This window comes from Anopheles coustani, chromosome 2 (genome assembly GCF_943734705.1).
Source record: "Anopheles coustani chromosome 2, idAnoCousDA_361_x.2, whole genome shotgun sequence".
Taxonomy (NCBI): Eukaryota; Metazoa; Arthropoda; class Insecta; order Diptera; family Culicidae; genus Anopheles; species Anopheles coustani.
In genome coordinates this window covers 90,590,940-90,611,577 of record NC_071289.1, presented here as the reverse complement: position 1 = coordinate 90,611,577, position 20,638 = coordinate 90,590,940, and the positions used below count along the sequence as shown (strand labels likewise).

General features: G+C 46.0%; 2 protein-coding genes across 6 annotated transcripts in view; both read left to right on the top strand.

The window, feature by feature from the left end:
• The window catches only part of LOC131261917 (LIM and SH3 domain protein Lasp), a 44,019-nt gene extending 27,015 nt beyond the window's left edge, over positions 1-17,004 (top strand). For 4 of the 5 annotated variants that reach the window (XM_058263774.1, XM_058263776.1, XM_058263775.1 and 1 more), the window contains 5 exons: positions 3,569-3,701; positions 4,949-5,084; positions 9,299-10,447; positions 12,501-12,772; positions 15,582-17,004. In XM_058263774.1, coding sequence (XP_058119757.1) covers positions 3,569-3,701; positions 4,949-5,084; positions 9,299-10,447; positions 12,501-12,772; positions 15,582-15,761 — 1,870 coding nt within the window. In that variant the 3' untranslated portion in view covers positions 15,762-17,004. Of the gene's footprint in view, positions 1-3,568; positions 3,702-4,948; positions 5,085-9,298; positions 10,448-12,500; positions 12,773-14,135; positions 14,171-15,581 lie in introns of all 5 variants that reach the window. The other variant, XM_058263778.1, reaches the window with a different exon arrangement.
• Positions 17,005-17,998: 994 nt separating this feature from the next.
• On the top strand, positions 17,999-19,165 carry LOC131265297 (mucin-2-like). The gene is made up of 3 exons (XM_058267558.1): positions 17,999-18,086; positions 18,159-18,815; positions 18,906-19,165. The coding sequence occupies exons 1-3, from the start codon at positions 17,999-18,001 to the stop codon at positions 19,163-19,165; spliced, it is 1,005 nt and encodes a 334-aa protein (XP_058123541.1).
• Positions 19,166-20,638: the final 1,473 nt, after the last annotated feature.

Below are 20,638 nucleotides of genomic sequence, written 5' to 3'. Positions count from 1 at the left end.
CCGATTGTAACTGTTGGTCACCTAATTTTCCACCATTACCACCATAGTACGCCCTACGCCACCATCGCGTGTGCATTCCATTCGGCGGGACCCTTCGGTCGATGGGCATCTTGCGGTTTACGAACGGTTCAACATCATTCGCATCCCGTTATCAACCACCACGTCACGATCGTCCGAAGCGGGCTCCAAAAATGTAGGCCTAAAACTATCCCGGACGGAAAACCGGGCTACCGTGCCTCAGTTAGCCCAAGGTAGTTTGCAAAGCGAATGAGTGAACATTGAGCTCAGCTAGATGATGATGATGATGATGGTGATGGTGATGAAGGGGTCGTAAAATTGATTTGCGCTAAATGTTTCGCTGGCAAAACCTGGCCCGCAGTGTTGAAATGGTTCATCCGTTTTAACCTCATCATTTTCATGCTATTCCCTTCGTTATGTTTTTTTTGTATTACTTTTATTTCACTTCCAGCTCACTTCCATCTCGCCAACCCTTTGGGGGAAGCCCTGTCATTACTTTCATTTATTATTTATCGCACTCCATGGCATTTCCTTTTTTCCAACGCCCACACCGAGACGTTGGGTTCCCCGCTCACTTACTCACATGCGTTCATAATGCCCATGCCAGAATCTTTGCGTTGGCTTAATTTATGGTCTTCTCGCACTTTCCCCCGTCGAGCGAATCGATGCACTTCTGGCACTAGGAGGTTGTCTTGTCCACGATGGGGTTTTATCATGAGCCCGATGAGTGGTGCGTGCTCTCCGTGGTGCCATTAGGAAAGTGAAACAAAAACCTGCCCGCTGCATCATTATTCAATTTATTTCAATTCGTCGAATGAAACCAAAAAAATAAAGTAAGAAAATGCTCGGTTCATATCGGGTGTTCCGTTCCGGCGCTCTCATTTGGATCGGGTCGCCTAGGTTGCCTCGCCGTCCACGAACATTTGTCATTATCTACAGTGATGCGCGATTAATCGAGTCACAGCGGGGAGTAATCTATTGCGAAAAAAGTCGATAATTTAATGACATCTCTCGACAAAGGTTTCTTGACAGGACTTGGATAATAAGTTAACCGTGGATAATAAGTTAATTAAACTAATTCAATAAATTGATGCAAATACTTTATTCCAGTGTTTGCGATTCTTGCCTCCACAACTGTGCGGACCCCTCCCCCATCATCGCACCCCTCCGTTTCCGTTCGCTAACGATTCTGGCGAGCGTCTGGAACGGTTTTCCATTCCGGAGCCGGAGTCGTCTGTCTGTCTGGATACCGCTTCCAAAGCGTGTCTGGATGGCATGCGGTAGGCTCTGCTCCATGCATCAGTAAATCCCCGGCAAGTTCTAACCGGCCGTAGCTATATATATATGTGCCCGAGTGCGTGTGTTTTGCGAATGAATGAACACATTTTCGAACGCCCAGGCCAGCCCAGGCCCACACGTCTGGATGGAACATTGGGTGGACGGGTCGGAGGGAAAAAGCGGGACGGATAAAATATGAAAAATAGATGCGTTTTGTGTGGTGGAAAAGGGACGACTGGGAACGTTTAACGTCGAGCTGCAAACATCGCATGATGATGCCGCACATGAAAGTGCATTCGTCCGCCGTGTTAGCTCCGTGTCCCCGGACTGAAGGGCGATCGTTCTGTAATGTCTGCATATTTTCCGATTGTTCTGTTGTGATAAAAGTTCGTGTGCGGGATGAGTGGAAAATAAAGAAACATTAAAGCGAGAATCTTGTAACGGAATCTATCTATCCGCGCACCGGTTCGGGTTTGCGAACAGACGAGGAGTGAAAAATGGGAAACAATTCAGTCGCACGGAAACGCACATAAGCACGCTATGCTAATTTTTCCTTTTTCAGTTTTCACTCCCACTTGCTCGTCGACGTTTGATTCTTGAATGAATGTCTTCAAACCAGAATGCATGGAATAGGTGTTACTTCCCCACACCTTCTCGTAGGAATAACACATCCAGACGCGCATCCATTCTGGCCGGCGTTTTCCAAGCGCCGGAAATCCGCTCATATCTCTTAATTGTAATGCGACGCTCGTCGGGATTCGTTTTAGGCAGTCGGTGGTAGTTTGCTTATTCAGTTGACTGAAAATTTTCTCTGTTTCCGCGAAGCACTTACTTTGTTGCAGCAGCAGCAGCAGCACACTTTTTAGGGCGGAGGCGTCCGAGCGATTTGGAGCGGAAGTGAAAGATATGCTGCTGCTGCTACTGCTCTACATTTAATCCAGCCACCCACAAATCCCCACCCCGCTCGCCACCCCTCCCCCAACCAATTGCCGGGATGAGTTTGATGAATGCCCGTGATGAATGGAGCTCCATTCAGTGGCGAACGAACAATCAACCGTGGCCGTTGGTGCACCGTCCTCAACTGTGGATGTGGGCGAACACTGCAGTTTTATGGCCATGGAATACATTAGAATATGCTTTTCTGCATCCAGAAAAAATATAATATGGTTTTTGTATGCCATCTATGTAAAGTATTTATTTGAATATATGATGTATATTTTACTAATTTCTGTTAAAAATATTAATGCAGAACTAGGTGTTAAATTTTGCATTTGTTATAATTGTTATATTAGCGCGAGGAAACACCACACCACAGGTGTGGGATCGAATCTCGAGTCTGGCACCCTCCGGTATTAGGAACGGCTGACAACCGATCTATAATATACCGTCTTTCGGTCACACAAACTCTCTTCGGAGAGAGGCCTTGTCCCACTAGGGGATGTCGTGCCACATAAAAAAAAATATATATATATAATTGTTATAAGAGTTGAAAAAACAAATATATAGCGGTTTTATTTCATGACACAAGCATCCCAATCGCAATAAATAATTTACAATAAATTAGAAATTCGAAATCGTCTTAAATTCAGACTAGGCAACACTTGGAAAATAATCTTGAAGCGTGCCCTTCAACTTCCGTCCAAGGCCAACATGGAGCTCGTTGGATTCTGGATCCCTGGAGGAAGCCAAGACCAAATATGGTAACGCGTCTGACGAAGATTCGAAGAAGTTATTCCTCTGCCCGACAGATGCATCCAGTTAAGCCATGTAATAAGCACAGGCTGCTTAATCGAGATTGCATGCCCCACTGAGTGTAACGGTGTGTACACCCCAAAAACGCACTTATATGGCACCGGCAGCATGTTGCGCGCCGCCTTATAAGCATCAAAGGCAGGCGAAGGCTTGCACACATGCGTGGCCGATTGCGTGCCGGTGCAATCTGTTTGTTGTCTGTACGCACCCGATTCTGGTCGTCGGTTCTACCCCTCGCCGGGTGTGCGAGTTTGCTTGGCTTTGGATGTCTTGCAGTGGCACGCGATTTGCTTGTGAATGGTTAAGGTGCGTCCTGATAATCGTTATTCCATGCACGTTCGGCAATTGAGCGGATTGTGAACAGAGTCTGCGTGCTTGATTAATTCATAAAAGTATAAAACACTTTAAATTAAGCACAAGCTATACTCTAATTACATTTTGACATTTTGAACTCTCAATTTGATACAGCATAAGCAAACGGTGAGCCTACATTTTCTCCCATTTTCTTCCTCCTTTACAGACATATTCCTAAAGCCAAAGCTACAACGATCGCGGAAACGCCGGAATTCAAGCGCATCGCCGAAAATACCAAAATCCAATCGAACGTCAAATATCACGCTGACTTCGAGAAGCTGAAAGGAAAAGTGACGCAGGTAAGATTCAAACGACCGTTGCAAACGATACTCAAGCGTTATTTTGCAAAGATATTAGAACGTTCGTGTTAACAGCAGTGAGAATTAATTATTGATCGCAGTATTTGATGAGGTTCGTCGCTTATGGATAGCTCAAGTCTTTTGTTCATTTTTTATCGGCCGTTTCTATTTGCGACCCAATTTTCTTTTCTTATTTAACTTTCTATTTTCCTGTACGTTGTTTAGTAATATGTCCTGAGTTTCGATAACCGTCATTGTAAATTTGTACTAAAAAATTCGCCCGTCAAAGTATTTGATTCATAGACGATGTACAAAAGAAAAACCAAAAATCTGGTATTTTCTCCATCGGCAGCATCTTTTCCAGAACAGTATCAATGCATATTGTGCGTATAATTACTTTCACTGCCAATTCGTTGCCTTGTACTCGTTACCATTGATTTGAAATTTAAAATCCAAGCCATGCAAATGCAACTTTTACTTCTCCCTCGGTTCTTTCCCCTTCGTTGAGACATCCGATCTCTTACCTGCAGCTTTCTCGTACTTGTTGCTTTGTTGCGCTTGTTGTGGGAAGTGGTGGCCAGTCTCCTCCAGTCCGGGGTGCTATAATGGCCATGTTTTTTCACCTTAATTGCAAGCCATTACTTTCGGCAGGGCACTCACTCTCGATTCAACTTGCCAAAAGAGGCACGAACGTCCGTTGTATCGAAATAGTTGATGGGTGCATCGGGGGGAGGGGGAATGCCTGTGGCAACGGAAGTGATCAAGAAGAAAATCAAGGAAAAGAAATCCTCCTCATCAACAACATCAATACCGTGGTGTTGGCCTATCACTTCCCCCCCCCCGCTTTTCCTCCCGCGGGGGCCCACTCGGATCGGATATGTAGGACATGATTGTCTGCTTACCGGGGATTGCTCACTTCAATTAATTCAATGTAGCACACACGCATTACCACCCCCCCCCCCCCCCCCCCCCCCTCCCCATGCCTGCTTTTGACCACCGAACCGGACGGAGTTCGTGCCAAACTCTCCAGATCTTTCTCACGGAGCTCGCGATCAACTTTTCCTTTCTTTCGCCCAATATTTTGACACCCGCACCACCATTTTAGGCACGTGTGTACTGATTTTTCTTTCTTGTTTCTTCCTTTCACTCTCCGTTCGTTGCACCAAACCTCGGGATGACACCGCCACTGTTGACGCAAAAACAAAAACAACGGGAAAATCTTCACTCTTCTGCCACCGGAAAAAAAGGTCGCCGATGATCCGGAAACGTTGCGAATTAAGCAGAACACGAAAAACATCTCTAACGTCGCGTACCATGGCGATCTGCAGAAGAAGGCGGCCATGGAGCGGCAGCGGGAGTGTACGGAAATAATCGACAGCAAAGGTGAGTAACGGCCGGGCACCTGAACGGCAGGAACATGGTCTAGATATCTTGACTTTTGTTGAAGGGTATCTGGAGGATTTCTATTTTATTATGTTTCGCGTTTATTACATTTTTTTAGCTAATGAAATGGATGCTTTCGTTTGGGGTTGTCTCTTTTTCTGTACGATTTGCTACGTTTTGGTTTCGGTGGAGGTTTTTAAGATACGATAAGGTAAATGGAAAATGGTAGAATAAAGCAACAGGAAATCATATTTGTTGAAGTGGTCAAAAATAAGCAATTGCCCGAGGTGTAGACCAGGTTCTATTAAAACAAATTTTCTAAACAGTCAACTAAGTCAAACTTCGTGAAATAGCATAAAATTTCAGTTTTGCTATTAGATAATCTATGAAAGTAAAATTTCACCCCGCGACCAGATGCGTTTCCTTAAACATGTGTGTTCAGATTACATCCGGACCTTAATACAATTCCGGGATCAGCTGAACTAATTCCGTATGCACGTGTTTGCCTTTCAAGACGCCTCACCAATGCGGATGTTTCAACGAAACTGAGACATAAATAAACCGTTTAATGTATGCGATGGTAACACAATTTAACCTGCGACCGGAAGTGATGTAAACATGCGCTGTACCACGAAACCAACGGTTGATGAAGCTGGACCATGGGCAAGAAACGGTCAGCTGTTCAAGATTTCTAACACAATCCGTTTTGGTGTTTATTTTTTTTTTTCTCTCACATGGACTTGTGTTTATCGAGTGAAGAAAAAGACGTTGTATTGCTGTCATTTTTGTTTGGTGTCACAATAACGCAAACGCCGCCTGATTACTAAACATAGCTTTGTGAACAAATTGGACATATCATTGCGGCGATACGGTTTGGAGTTTGTTTTTTTGTGTAGTGAAGGGAAGTTGAAACATCGGCGAGCAAAATGTTGAATAAAACGTTTTTTTTGAAACACATGGAAACGTACATGCCGGCAGCGGATGTTTCTAAACTATCGTAGCTGGTTTTTTCTCTCTGTTTGCGTCGAATTAAACTGTTATGCTCCGTCGGGTCGCTGAATGATTTGTGAAGATGGGTTTTATTGTGCCATGGCATTTGAATTTACAGCGTGTGATTGAACATCCAAACTTGATAATTTAATGTTATTCGGCTTTAATTTAATAAAGCAAGAAAATGCGCTCATTAGCCGCCCGTTCCGACCTTGATCCGAAAACGATCATTTGTGGTAGCGTTGGTATGATGTTTATGTTAGCTTAGCACGCAGCCAGCCTAATTGTTCGGAAAAAGTTACGACACAACGCCACTAACGGTACAGCCGCTAACGTGCTAGCATCCAGCTTATTTTCCCATGGTTTCCACCGTGTCGGAACGGTTGAAAGTATTATGTGGAGATGACTTCCAGGCTTCGAGTGTGTCTCGAAACCAAACCGTCGAGATGGCAGGGCATCCGACTTTGACAAACCTTCCCCGTCGGCGCGATGCGCTTCGATGATTTTCCTTTTAATGTTGTCTTTTTTCTCATTTCTCCCACTGGGAATACCGACGCTCTAAGGCATTCGCTTTCCATTTAGACTTCCCCAAGTGTCAAGTGGGCAATTGTCGAATTTGGAAAAGGGTGACGTACAAAGTTGTTCTTTACCAGAAGAAAACCTCCGGAACAGCTCCACTAAAATACTTACAACTGCAAAGGACAACTGGGCACCCGCAGTATGGGGTTTAACATCAAATTTTTCCTCCGGATTGCTCACCCTTTCAGGTTGCAAGTTTTCGTTTACTTTGAGTGTGAGTGCACGGAAAAACATGTACGTTGAACACTGGAGCGGCGAGGTACACAAATGAAGCGGAGACGATGAAACTGCAAAGTGCATTCACAAGCAATGTTGTCACATTGCACTTAGGGGAACAGAGGGATGTTTCTCGCCGAATGCAGTCATCGGAAACGACGCCACGGAAATGGAACCGCACCCCAATCACCTTTTTCGGTGTTTTGGGTGACCCTTGGAGTTTGTTGGCGTTTGAACTTCGCTCAACCGCTTTGGTTCTTTTTTTTTTTGCAACGGAAAAAAGTTTGTGCCGCACTCAACGTGCCTTCCTTGTTTGCCTGAACTGAAGCGACAGGAAGGTTATTCGTTCATGCGTCAAAGAAGCTGCCTTTATACCTGTGTGGCGCAAGGTGAGTTGTGAACGTTTCGTACCGGGGCTGTTTAATTGTACTTTATGACCACTGCAAAGTTTTGCACACACCCACCCGCTCCTAAAATGTTAGCATTAGAAGGCAACTTTGTGCTTGTTAAAGTTTCGGTAAACGCAGGGTAAAAAGAACGTTAAATAAAGCCAAATAATGTGACCCGGAACATTGGCAACGAAACATTTTGAAATGAAGGCACGTTGCTATGTTTGTTGGCAAAGTTTTCAATAACTTGTTCTTGGCTTTGCTTTCGGCTCTATCGGCCAGCAGAATCTTGCCAATTTGGCCATAGCACCCGAACGGGGTGGATGGCATTTGTTAAGCGCATACCTCGAGTGTAGCGGAAAGCAAGAAGTCACAGGAGGGGACAGAACAGTAAACGCATTTTTATGAGTAGCCATAAATTTGACTCTTCAAATTGCAACTAGCTGTTTCCCCGGCCGCAGTGTTTTTCAGCCGGCTCAACGTTCGGCACGCTGGTGGCGATTGTTTTTCCCCAAGGTTGTTTGCGACTTTGGGTGGGAAAGACCCAAAAAAAAGACCTCCGAAGTACAATAGTTCCTGGTTCATACCTGCCGTTTGTCAGGCGTAGCATTAGAGAACGGAAGAAAAAAGAACGCGGCGTATCATTAGGACAGAATTTGAAGATGGTAATATGTATTGTTTCGTCACATCTTATTCCGGTTGGTTTTAGTCTACCTTGCCAAACACGTGGTGTGTGTTTGGGCTTCCCGTTCAATGTAGCGTGGGAGTGCCTGCCAATGACCGGCTGCCGGTTTCTGCGACGTGTGCAACCTGTAGGCTTTTTTTTTGGTAATTGTCTTTAATTTATTCCATAAATTGTTGTTTGCCCCCGGAAAGAGTGTACAACGTGGCACGAGGAAAAGACAGTCGCCATAAGGAAGGAAAGAAAGATCATTCATTTGGGAATCCCTTGCTTCTTACGCGTATTCCATTTTCCCACGCACTTCAGCGTCAAGAGGTCGAATTTTCACACCAGAAAATTCACTTAGCCACAGTGGGCGAAGCGCAGCCGGTGGAGAAGATGATTTACTGTCGAAAAACATAAATAATAAAACGTCTTTACCTCGGCAAGAAGCGAAAAGAATCATGCTTAAGAATGTGACCTTAAGCTATTGTTTTGAAATTATTTCGGGAAAGCGCCGACGCATCTTTTTCATCTTCTTAGGCAGAACCTCTCGATCAACTCCGGAAAATGATCCACCATCCTATGGGAACCTTTTCTTATTTAGAAAATATTCGTTATTTGCATTTGGATCTAATGGTCCCTTTTTGTGTTTTCGTTTGGCTTGGTAAGTACTTTCGTCTTCCTTAATTAGAGACAACCCCACAATAAGAAAGCATCAAATTTTAAGCGAACATTTTAATTTTTCGTCGATTCTATTGTAAAAAGCTAGTGTGTTTTGGTGCTGGAACGTTTCAAGTAATACGGTATTGTGTGTATTTTCATCTACTCTTCTCCACGCAAATCGCTGTAGAATTGTTGATGTATGTTTGTTAATGTTTACGCCGGTATATGAATCATCTGATTCCCACATGCTCTCTCTAACCTTTGTTTTTTTTTTGTTTCTCAAATTATTTATTTTACTTATTGCGCTTTTCTTTTGCTTTTCCTTTCATCATGCTCGCTCGTGTCACCACCACCCTGCTCGTCTTCATATACGCCTCACACCATGTTTGTGTTGTTGTTGTTGTTGTTGTTGTGTTGAACACCCCGCTCGATTATATATGCGTTCTGCGAACATCATCCAAACGATCATTTCACATCATGCTCATGCTGGATTCACGCAAAACACACACACACACGCCCACACGCCTTTGACGAATGATCTTGCGCTGCTGAACCTACTACACCTTGCGATCGGAACAACGCAATGTGCCACGCCATGTACACCCGAACGCACGCGCCCCACGAATGCTTACATGCCGATAACGCACCGGAAAATAATCCCCGTGCGGATCCTAATCCAATCCCGCTTAACTCCGCAATCGCGCTGCACACAGATAACAACGACCTAGAGTCAGAGTACTTTTCGGAGCAGCTGGCTGCGGAATCGTTACCCCACTATCAGCCCCCGCCGCCACCGCCCGTCGTTGCACCGCAGGCTGCAGCAGTGCAGCAGGTGAACAACAACGGCGGAATGGCGATCGGGCCGACGAACAACGCGACCTCCCAGCAGGCTCAGATCATCTCGACCGCCAACATTACCAAACACAACCAGGCCAACAACTACCAGGCATCACTGCAGCAGCAGCAACAGCAGTACCAGCAGCAGCAGCAGCAGCTCAACAACAACAACAAGGCCTCCTCTGGAGCGTCCTACCAGCAGCAAAGCTACCCAGGGGCTGGGGCTTCCTCTGCTGCTGCGGCAGCGGCCTACCAGCACCAGCACAGTGCTAGCGCTAACGGTGGGAATGTGGAACACGTGCGCCACTCGGTGCTGCAAAATTCGGCCACACCGTCCGGCGGTGGAGGCGGAGGGGCAGCCACGCAGAAGTACTACGACCCTTACGATAACTATGCCCGCCCGAACCCGAACGCCAACCAGGTGAACAATAACGGCACCACCGCCGCTGCTGCGCACATGGGCAACAACAACCACCACTATCATCACAGTCAGCAGCAGCAGCAGCAGCAACAACAGCATCATCATCATCAGCAGCAACAACAACTTCACGGTAATGGTGGCATGATGGAACGCTCTAATGGCGGATCAGCTGGCGCTGCAGGCGGCTCACAGTACCACCACCATCAGCAGCAGCAGCAGCAGCAACAACACCATCAGCAACATCTCCATCACGCACAACAAGCAAACAATCATCATCATCATCAGCAGCAAGCTGCTGGAATGGTCGATCCTTACGGATCAGCACAACAACGCTACAGCACTTCCAGCAGCAACAGCCAATACGGCGGATCCGCCGCCGCAATGCACGCTCAGCAGCAACAGCAGCAGCAACACCTATACCAATACAACAATGGTAACATGAACGGTGGTGGTGGTGGCGGTGGCGGTGGCGGCGGAGGTTCCGCCACGGCAACCGGTGCCGGGATTGGGAAAATTGCTGACTACGATCCGCTCACGGATGGGCCGCGGAACGTGCCGCAACCGAACCGCCAGAGTGCCACGCTGATCTACAGCTCCGGTACCAGTAAGTATAAGACGAACCTCCAAGCATCGCCAAGTAGAACAAAACCCCCCTTGACATTTAGAAGAGTAGCGCCGATGATGTTGCCAGGTTAAACTAGGTCGTATTCGTGTTTTGGTCTATATCGCACTCTATTTATGTTTGTGTGTTCAATGGAGATGGGATGCGCTTTACCACCGTTACGTTTGTCTTGCATTACAAGCCATCTGTTGCTGTTGTAAATTGTAAACGAATGCTTATTTTGTTTGTCTCCTTGAAACATCCACATTACCGGAGATGAATTGTCAAGGATTTCAACAAGAAAAAGTAAAACAAATGTTATTTTAACGAAATATATTCATCTCACGCAACTTTGCACGATCTATGGGCAAGAACACGGGAATTGTTTTTTTTTCAGTTATGGATCATGGTTGTTGTTCTCTCTATCTCTTGGTTTACGTTTCTCACTTCCATGGATGGTTTGTTTTTCTCTTAAATTCCAGTCGGTTTGGCTTTTTTTTATTTGTAAATAATTGTCGTTTGCATTTTGCACATTTTTCCCATGGCGGGTCGTCGGTTTTTGTGGTGGTTTTTTTTTTTTGGCAAAGTGCTACTTTCATCCGCTCAGCCGTTTTATCTTAATTATATGCACTGCACGATTGCAACATGGAATGTGTCATTTCGCATCCGTGAAGGTATGTCTGGCGGTGTGTGTGTGTGGATCCGTTTTATTCGGCCACATTTGGTGTGTTGATACGGCTGCCTTTTCCTGGGGCCACAGTATTTCTCTTCCATCACCCGGGAAACGACGTTGGTTTACAGGTTTATCGTTTATATGCGACGTTCGGCCGCTTTTGGGTTACTTTTTTCTCGCCATGATCACCCGGCCGCCGGACCCGGAATGTTGATGTTTGCCGGTGTGTAATTTGTATATTTGTTTTGCAATACTGTTGGTCGTCTTCAAAGTGGCGGACATTGTCGAGCAAACGACCGATCCTTATCTTATCGTCGCCGTATCAGTCGATGGTTGGCTGTGGGGATTTTGTTCCCAACGGCATCGTGAGATTTTTATATTCACGCTGGCTGCTTCCCCAGTTGCTCCACAACTCGGCAACTTTATACCGCACGGAGAAAAAATAACACTCGCGGCTTGATGGATGGTACCTATTTTTTGGTCTCGGGAAATGTGTGCCGGATGCCGGTGGTGGTCGGAATGATTTCGTAAATAACAAAAAGTGCCGTTCACACATCAGGAGCGTGTTTGTACTTGTTACACCATTGTGACCCCAGCAAACAAACCGACGGTTTGACCAGGATGGTCTAGAACAGGGGTCGGCAAAGTCCGGCCCGTAAGAAAATTGTATTGATTCATACGAAAACCTCATCTAAATTTTTATTAAATTTCTTCATGACATCAGGTTTGTTTTCTTGCCAAAAATGGAGATTAAAATTTTTGAACGAAGTGTTCCTGTTAAATGTTGAAAAAAAAATCAAAATTCCGCGAACAATAACTGCAACAAAATGTCAAACATTTTATCTTTTACCACTTTTTATGTAATTTTACTTATTAGGAAGTTGATACTTCATTCAAAACAGCACTACTTTGAAGAAATCGCCTTTAATCATCTGGCCCTTTTTAGGAAATGTGTGCTGACCCCTGATCTCACGCATTGGGTAGATGACGTGTGTGATCGGCACTCAATGACGGGTTTTTGCTCACACTTGGCAACTTCTTTCCCACCAAAGTAAATGATGGATCGCTCGGTGGTATTTGGTGTGAAAGAATGTATGTTTTCTTTTCGTTAAAACTGGGTTGTCATTGGACACTAATGTTGCAATAAACGTTGTAGTACGTTTATTTATGAAACAATAAAAACGGACAGTGACATATAAAATTCTACTGATAGGTAAATTCACCAGCTTTATACTATTAAGTTGACCTTTCGAATTGCTTTTGCTTGTTGAAACCTTGGACGAAATGGGAACCAACGTTTATTGAACCAGACAATTGCAATGAGTCTGATCTCTTCCCCCCCCCACCCGAATGTGCTAATCATCCGCTACCTTCTACTTGCAGTGGCATCGAACAACAACCGACGAATTGGCTCTGTGAACGACATCGACCCGGTTAATGGATACTATGGCTCGGTAGCGGAGCAAACCCAGGCCGCCCTCTACCAGCAGCAGCAACAACAACAGCAACTGTATCAACAGCAACAGCAGCAGCAACAACAACAACAACATCGGCAATCGCATCAGCAACAGCAGCAGCAGCCTCAGTACATTCAGCCTCCGCAGCAGTACGCCGCTCCCGCTGCGAACGCAACCGGCAAATCGATGAGCAAAGTGGTAAGATTCCATATTTTTTTCAATAGGGAGCACGAAGCAATCAGCAATCAGCTCAAAATTTGTTCAAGTTTATTCACGAATCGTTCGCTTTGTAAAAAGGAATGGGGATGGGTGATTCACCCGATATAAATAAGTTGCTTAGGTCATTAGATTAACTTAAAAACGCACGGCACACCGCGATGTTAAAGCGCCCCGAAACACATCATGGTCGGTGCTTGCGTGGTTGTTGCATTGGGTAGAACAATGTACGCCACATCGACCGGTGGAGGTGCGGCCGTCGTCGGTGGTTGTGGCATGTACGGTTGGTCAGGATAGGCTTGTTGTTGAGCGTAAGGACAGGGAGCGGTTTGGTAGGGAACGGGAGCGGTTTGGTAGGGAACAGGAGCGGTTTGGTAGGGAACGGGAGCGGTAAGATTGTAGACGATCGGCTGCGGTTGGGCGCAAGGGCAGGGTGCGCTTGGTGGGGCAACGGTTGTCGTGCAAGGAACCGGTGTATTTACTCGGTACGATATTGGCGGGACGTTGTACTGGCGTACCGGTTGTCCAAGTCCAGCGGTGCAGGGTGAACTGGCCGCCGGAACACCGGTAGCACAGGCGCACTGCTGCAGTGCCGGAATGGCGTAGTACGGTTGATCCCTCAGGGATGACGGAGGCTGCTGGTAGTACGGTTTCGGTGCTGTCGGTGCGTAGGGGCATGGTGTGGGTTGCGTCTGGTAGTTATACGAAGGGGGAGCTGCTGTCGGAGACCCGCAAGGGGGTGGTGTTTGGTAGACTGGAGGTGGTGGGGTTTGGTAGACCGGCGGTGGTGCTGGTGGTGCACAGGTCGGTGGAGGAGCGTAGGTTACCGGTGGTGCGTAAGTTACTGGCGGATAGGGCACAGCCACGTACGTCGGTGGCGGTGGAGGAGCTACTGTTGCCGGTGGTTGACAGTACACTGGTGGTGGTGGGGTCGGTTCCGGCAGCTTGCAGTAGTTACACACTCCCTGAGTGGCCGGTGGTGCCGCCGTCGGGGCGACCGGATACTGATACACCACCTGTACAGCGGAGGCAGGTTTTTTCTTTCCACGACACCGACAGTATTGCTTCGTCACATAGGTCCTGCGGGGACACAGTTCCCGCTTAATGCAGGTCCCATTGTTCTTCACGTACCCTTGCTGGCACACGCACACTGGATCTCCCTGGCAGGCGGCAATGCATAGCACGTTGCTGCAATCGTTGTCGCACGTCGGTTCGCAGCACGGAGCGCAGGGAGCGAGTGTCGCGTAGGGGCCACACGAAGGACACTGGTCGACCCGGATACACTTGCCATTGTGCCGCCGGAAGCCCTTCTTGCATACGCACGTCGGTTGGTCGACATAACGCGTACGGCAGTCGCAATCGGAACAATCGTCGGTGCAGGTCGGCTCGCAGCAAGGTGGTGATGGAAGCAGCTCTTCGTTCTCACCGCAGGATGCTTCAACAAGATAGGCACATGATTGTCAGCACAAGTTAGAAAAAAATCCATCCTCTGGTTCATCATGCGGGAATAAACTTACGAGGACTTGTTGGTTGCGGAGGACAGTTGCACTTGGGGATGCATTTACCCTGATGGCGCACGTAACCCGGCTCGCAGACGCATGTCGGCTGTCGGACGTATACCTCAGCGCACCGGACGTTGCTACAGTCATTGGTACAGGTCGGCTCACAGCAGGGCATGGTGTCCTGAAGTCGCTCATTCTGCGGGCATACCAACTCTATCGAATGGGAAAAAAGTTTATTTAAATGTTTATTATACGAATCAGATGATGGTACACTCCTACCGTAACCACACGAAGCCAAATCATCATTGAAATGACTCGCCAAGGAACTCGGAAGCAACACCGCAAGCAGTAGCACCACCACCATCATGGTGCTCCGTTTCCCAACACTTGTTGGGATCTTCATCGTGCATGCAAAACACAATACACTACGGATAAAAACTATCCTTCTTTGCTTCCACAACTTATGGTTGATGGTACCGATCGGTACCGCACTCTGTTCCACTATGTTTGGCCAAGCAGAGCACACGTAACGTTTTATAGGGCACGAGACCAAAGATGGGCACCGCTAAAGTACTGTACCTGTACGATCCGACCCGCGATTGGAAGTGAAATGGGAACTAACTTGTCGTAAGCGCGTATAAAGTGTTTTTTAACATTCCCAGAGTCTCGTCGGTGGCCACGCATAGGTTCGTGTGTATGCGTGTGGTTCCTATCAAGAACGTTCTTTTTTCGGCCGAGGAGAGTTCGCTTGTTAGGCAAATTGGCACGTTGGGTCGTCGGATACCGAAAGAGGCAGTGTCACGCAGCTGCGACCTACGTAAACCGGTGCGTGCCTGTCGGAAAGTTGTGTCGTTGTACTTTCTTTTTCGGGGTGGAAATACTATCTGCAAGCCTAGTTTGCAGCGTTGCAATCAAACTCGATGAGATAAGACAAACATATGTTGGCACGAAACTGTTTTCCAGCTCAGGCCAAAAACCCAAAGTTGGCACGTTGGCCATCGATATGGACTGCGATGCGCAAGTTTGTTCCGCTGTACCGATAACGTCATGGCAGCTTGAGGAAAGGTTCAGTTTTCTTTGGTCACTCTTTAGTGCAGTGCTAAGCTAGTGTTAATGTGGTTTGGTGGGCAAGTGTAAATGAATTGATCCTCTAGAAATAATTTGTAAGGGGGTGACATTTTGTGTAGATCGTTTAAATAAGATATTTGAATTAACTAATATTAAACTTTATTATTAACTTGTAACCAACAATTACTGATACCTTCGCCTCCGCTTTATTCTCTTTGTAGCGCGTGTACCGGGCTCTCTACGACTACGAGGCACAGGATAGTGACGAGGTCGGCTTCAGTGAGGGCGATCTGATCATCGAGGTCAATTCGATCGATGCCGGCTGGATGACGGGTCGTGTCGAGCGCACCGGTTTGACCGGCATGTTACCAGCGAACTACGTCGAGCTGATGAAAATCTAAATTAACACCGGTTCGAACCGCCGCGTTTTGTAGAAGATGATTCCGGGCCAATCAATCCTGCCCGGGTGGAGGAGAAGTCGCTTACGATCCATTTATTTTTGCTATCACATTTGCGAACACATTATGAAGTGAAAGGATCCAAAAACGAAATCCGATTCGTTAGCAAAATTCTACAGTACCATTCTATTCTGTACGTGATTCAGGTGCTTACATAAAAGCGAAGGCATAAATGTAACCAACTGAGTACAGTGCAACTCTTATTACACAAAAATTCACAATATGATTCAAAGTCTCGCGTTATTTACAATATCCGTAAAATCGAGTGCTAAAACGAAACGATTTTCGTTTCAAACATGGATCACTTTATCCACCATACTTATTTCCCTCAACACGCGCGCGCGTCGGAGTTGATTTTAATTTAATTTCTTTTTTGTTATCTTTTTTTAGTTGCCTTTATTAATAATATTTTTTTTTTATTGCTATTACTATTACCAACTCTATGGAACCAACCCCCCGGGGTTTGCTCAGCTCGAGGTTTCAAACTTGGGGGGATGAAATGATACAAAATATATCAGATAGTGTAGGAACGAAGGAAGGAACACATTGCCACGTAGAAAATACGTAATCTTTTTATGTACGTAGCGGATACGTAACGGCGGAAAGTAGTTTATAGCCAAGGTGCTGCTATCGCGCAGACTCGCGAATTGCAATGAAAATGTGCTAATTTCGAACAATAATCGTAGAGGATAGTGTGTAACACAATAGCCCGTTGTATGGAAGGTAATAGTCCGAATGCATGCAAGTTTAAAACGATTACAGCAGAAAGCATGGTGTAAAAGTTGGGGAGATCCATAAATCTGCTCCCGGAGGATGCAGTGGATGATAATAATGTAATATTTGTATTTAGAAAGTACCACAATTTTTTTTTATACGTAGCGTAACAGCAAGATGCCTACGATGGAGAGTTCTGTGGTGCATTACCGTATAGTTAGAGTGTTTACCGATGGTCAGATATGAGCAAATTCTCCTTTTTTCTATAAACGATTCGTGCCTAATAGTAGATCAATGTTTATTGAGTTTTTTTTTCCTCTCGCCGTTGTATAGTCAAACACCAATCAATTGTGGCAAAAGCGAACCCCGCTTGGAGGTGGGATAGGTATGAAAAAGGTTTAACAAAAAAAAACAACAAATGTATACACACACTATCGTTAAGCGAATAATCAAGATATGTTAGTAAAATAAACAGATACATAAATAACGCGAAGAACCATAACCCCTTTTTCCAACCCCGAGGACGGAAGCAAAGTAGGCGAACGGTAATAAAAAAAAAACGAACCGAACCATTTTTAACTGTAGAAAAGTGCTTCCAGTGCACACTGTAGCATGGAATTAGTGTTCCCCTGATGGAGATCAATATCAACACCACTGTGCGCCTTAGTATATAGAGCCTCGTAACCGCCCTACCATTATGTGCTTTAGTCCGAAATTGTTAACAACCAAACCGAGTTGCGGTAATACCTGTCCTTTCTCTACGAAACTTTACACTACGATACACAAACAATCAATACCCTCTCTGAGTAGTCGGATGAAGTTTAAAATAAATGGTTCGAAACTAATAGTTGTTCAATGGAGAGTGCGAAATGTTGAATGGGAAATAAAGCAGAAAACGTATAAAATATAGCCTAAACACGGAAAAACATGATTACCTTTCTTATTATTATTTATGAAAATAAGTTTTCGTTTCACTGTCGTTTTGTTATTTCAATTACAAATTTATTCATTTGGTGCTGATGAAAAAGGGCTTTTCTGTGACACTTGTTTTACATTTATCACAGCGGTTATGGTGGTTGCGTTCCAAGATAGCGTTTTATCTCATATTCCTCTGCAGAACCAGTCATATTGCGAGCGGGTGTGACCTTAATCGCGTGTCAATGCAAGTTTTTGACCCCCGAAAAACGCAACCATCAGTGCCGGCGCGGGTGATAGAGTGCTTCAACCTCTCCTTTTTTCATTCTTTTGTGTTCAAAAGGATCGTGCTTGGTAGAGTAAATAAATTAAATCTCCTAATCTCCTGCTGCAGTATGAAGAAAAAGGTATAAAATGTTAGACACGTTGGAGAAGAGTGTCATTTTTAGTGCCGAATTAGTAAAAGCACAAGGTCATACAAGGGAGAGAGAGAAGAAAGGGTGCTAAATTTCGTAAAAAGGTTAAGGGTTTCGAAAGGTGTGTCTACCAGAATGCGGGAATTGGTACTTTTCATGGCGGCAACCTTTGCCAGCTCCGTGGCTGCCGTAAGTTTTCCAATGATGTATCCAGTTGACTGTGGTAAGTGTTTGGTAATTTAGATAATGATTCGAATTAAATTCGAGTTTATTGATGATGTGTAATCTTCGACAGATTGCTCGGAGTATGAAGTACTTCACACAACGCCACCATGTTGCGAGGCGACGTGCGAAGTCGATTGTTCTCGGGTGGTTTGTCCGAAAATGTTAGTTTACCAACCAACCTGCGTGTGTCTGGATGGTTTCGTGCGTCACGAAGGGAATTGTATACCGAAGTCGTGCTGCCCAGCGGTCCAGACACCGACTCCGTGCGAAACCACTACTCCGGCTCCAGCTCCTTGTGAGACAACAACTGTGCCCTGTGAAACAACGCCCGCTACGACGACACCTGCACCGACACCCTGTCCAACCACTACGCCTTGTCCGATGACGACGAGTGCTCCACCATGTCCTACTACAACGGCGCCTTATTCCACAAAACCTCGTCCGATGTACACCCCGAAACCTTGCGGTTACACGCCTCCCCCGTTGAATTGTTCTTCACCGTCCTACGTACCTCCGCCACCATCTCCTGTGTATCAAACGATTCCTCCATACCGGTACTCTCCAAGGACCAATCCTACACCATGCCCAACGACAGCTCCACCAACGCCGTGTGAGACCACGACCCCAAAACCGTGTCCAACAACTACAACCACGACCACACTATGTCCAACGACAACCACCACACCACCCCCAACGACAACCACCACCCCATGCCCAACATCTCCAAGTAATCCCAAATTCTTTTATGCTATACCTCAATCAGAAGTTGCTATGAACATTACTAATTTCACTAACGTTGGTATCTCGTCCTTCGCAGCAACGTGCGCCGCCTGCGAACAACTAGTCTTCACGCAGCCCTGCTGTGAACCGTCCTGTGATTTCGATTGTTCCGACACCGCCTGCCCTCTCATACTGGTGGAAGAACCGACGTGTGCCTGCCGGCCTGGTCTCGTGCGCTACCAGGGCCACTGCATTGAGCCGTCCGCCTGTCCGAGAAGCGCCTCCCGGTATCGTCTCTACGTTCCATTGGCCGCACAATGTTTGCAGTGCAACGGCGAGGTGTTGAGTGTCGCCTAGAGTTACCTATTTTATTTTAATATATTAACTTGCATCTGATGCTGGCCATGTAGAGTGTACCGGTAGGGAATAAAGCATGAACATTTGGGATTTTTAAAAATTACCTTCTTTTTCTTTACTGTGTACCGTTGTGCCCTTTGTGTGCGTGAACTGTCGCTCCTTTCGTGCAAGGGAGGGTCCGGTCTCGGTTGGGATTCGAATCCATCGTCGAATTACTGTCTTATATGCTTTAAAGAGCATTCATTTGAAAAGAATCATACATTTACATACATTTTTGCTATTATTCAACAAGACGTTTTCTTAAAGGGAACAACAGTCAACATCTGCAAAACCTGGCTTTTCAAGGGTAAATCGAGGCGAAGAGATGTCGCAGACGTCACAACTTAGCGCCATCGTTAGTACTTAAGAATGGCGATATCGTGGATGCACTTTGGGTATTCTGTGCAGTGAAAGAAGCTTAACCTTGAGCTCCTGTCAGCTTAACCTTGAGTCTGGAAACATGCGAGAATTGGAGATATTCTCAAGGCGTAGAACTCCATACAAATGCTGTAATAAAAACATGAATAAATGAAATAAAAACATTGTGAAAGCATATGGAAGAATAACTTACTCAAGCGAATAACGTCTCAGCACTTCGTGGGCAACATTGAATCTGAAAGTGGGGTATGGAAAATTCCTATTTGGAAAGCCAATCTTTACTACACCCCTTTTGGAAAGAAACTGACACCGGGTTTACGGAAAGGTTTCTATTCTAAAAGAAATACCCCTTCTAGAACGTATTCAGTAGAACTTTGTAATATCTGCAACTCCATTTATTGACTTGCCTAACGGTTGGTACGGTTTTAATACATGTTTTGATTCCTGACCACGTAACCAGCACGTACGCTACCGTATCCTATTTTCCCTTCCACTCCTTGGCCTTTCTCAGACACAAAAAAAAAAACAGGATGAACCTCTCAACGCCTCACAATGTACCCAACATTCATTGAGTAATGGCGCTTGTTTGTTAGCTGTAGGCAAAACTGATACCTCAGGGCCTTTGAAGCGGTGGACCGTTCCCCGATACCATTTCCTCGTGTCTGCGGCAAACGCGCCAAGGAATGCGGGACACTATCCAGGAAAAGCGCGACGCCAATCGTCGTTTGATAAACGGAGGAAAAACTTGTGTAAAAGCACCTGTCGCCTGTGGTTGAACCGGCGCTTTTACACCTACTTTCCGATTGTGCCGCAACATGGTAAGTGTGTCCCACCAATTCCATCTACCTCACGCGCACGATCGAACTGTGGACAGTTGAGCAGGAGGGATCTCCTACGGATGGTGTGTCACGGGTTGGTGGATAGCAGTCGACTCCGTTTTTTGTCCCCTGCCGGATGAATCGTGCAGGCATTCCGCTGCGAGTTATCGGTGGACCCGGTAGAACCTTCGCCGCAACCCGGTAGTGAGCGGGGAAATGGTATAAATTATTGGTGGAC

What these genes read in the sequence shown, in the direction of transcription:
- LOC131265297 (XM_058267558.1), top strand. Translation starts at nt 17,999, where the DNA reads ATGCGGGAATTGGTACTTTTCATGGCGGCAACCTTTGCCAGCTCCGTG. An exon ending in GATGTATCCAGTTGACTGTG is followed by an intron (nt 18,087 to 18,158) that starts GTAAGTGTTTGG and finishes AATCTTCGACAG; the next exon opens with ATTGCTCGGAGTATGAAGTA. An exon ending in CCCATGCCCAACATCTCCAA is followed by an intron (nt 18,816 to 18,905) that starts GTAATCCCAAAT and finishes CGTCCTTCGCAG; the next exon opens with CAACGTGCGCCGCCTGCGAA.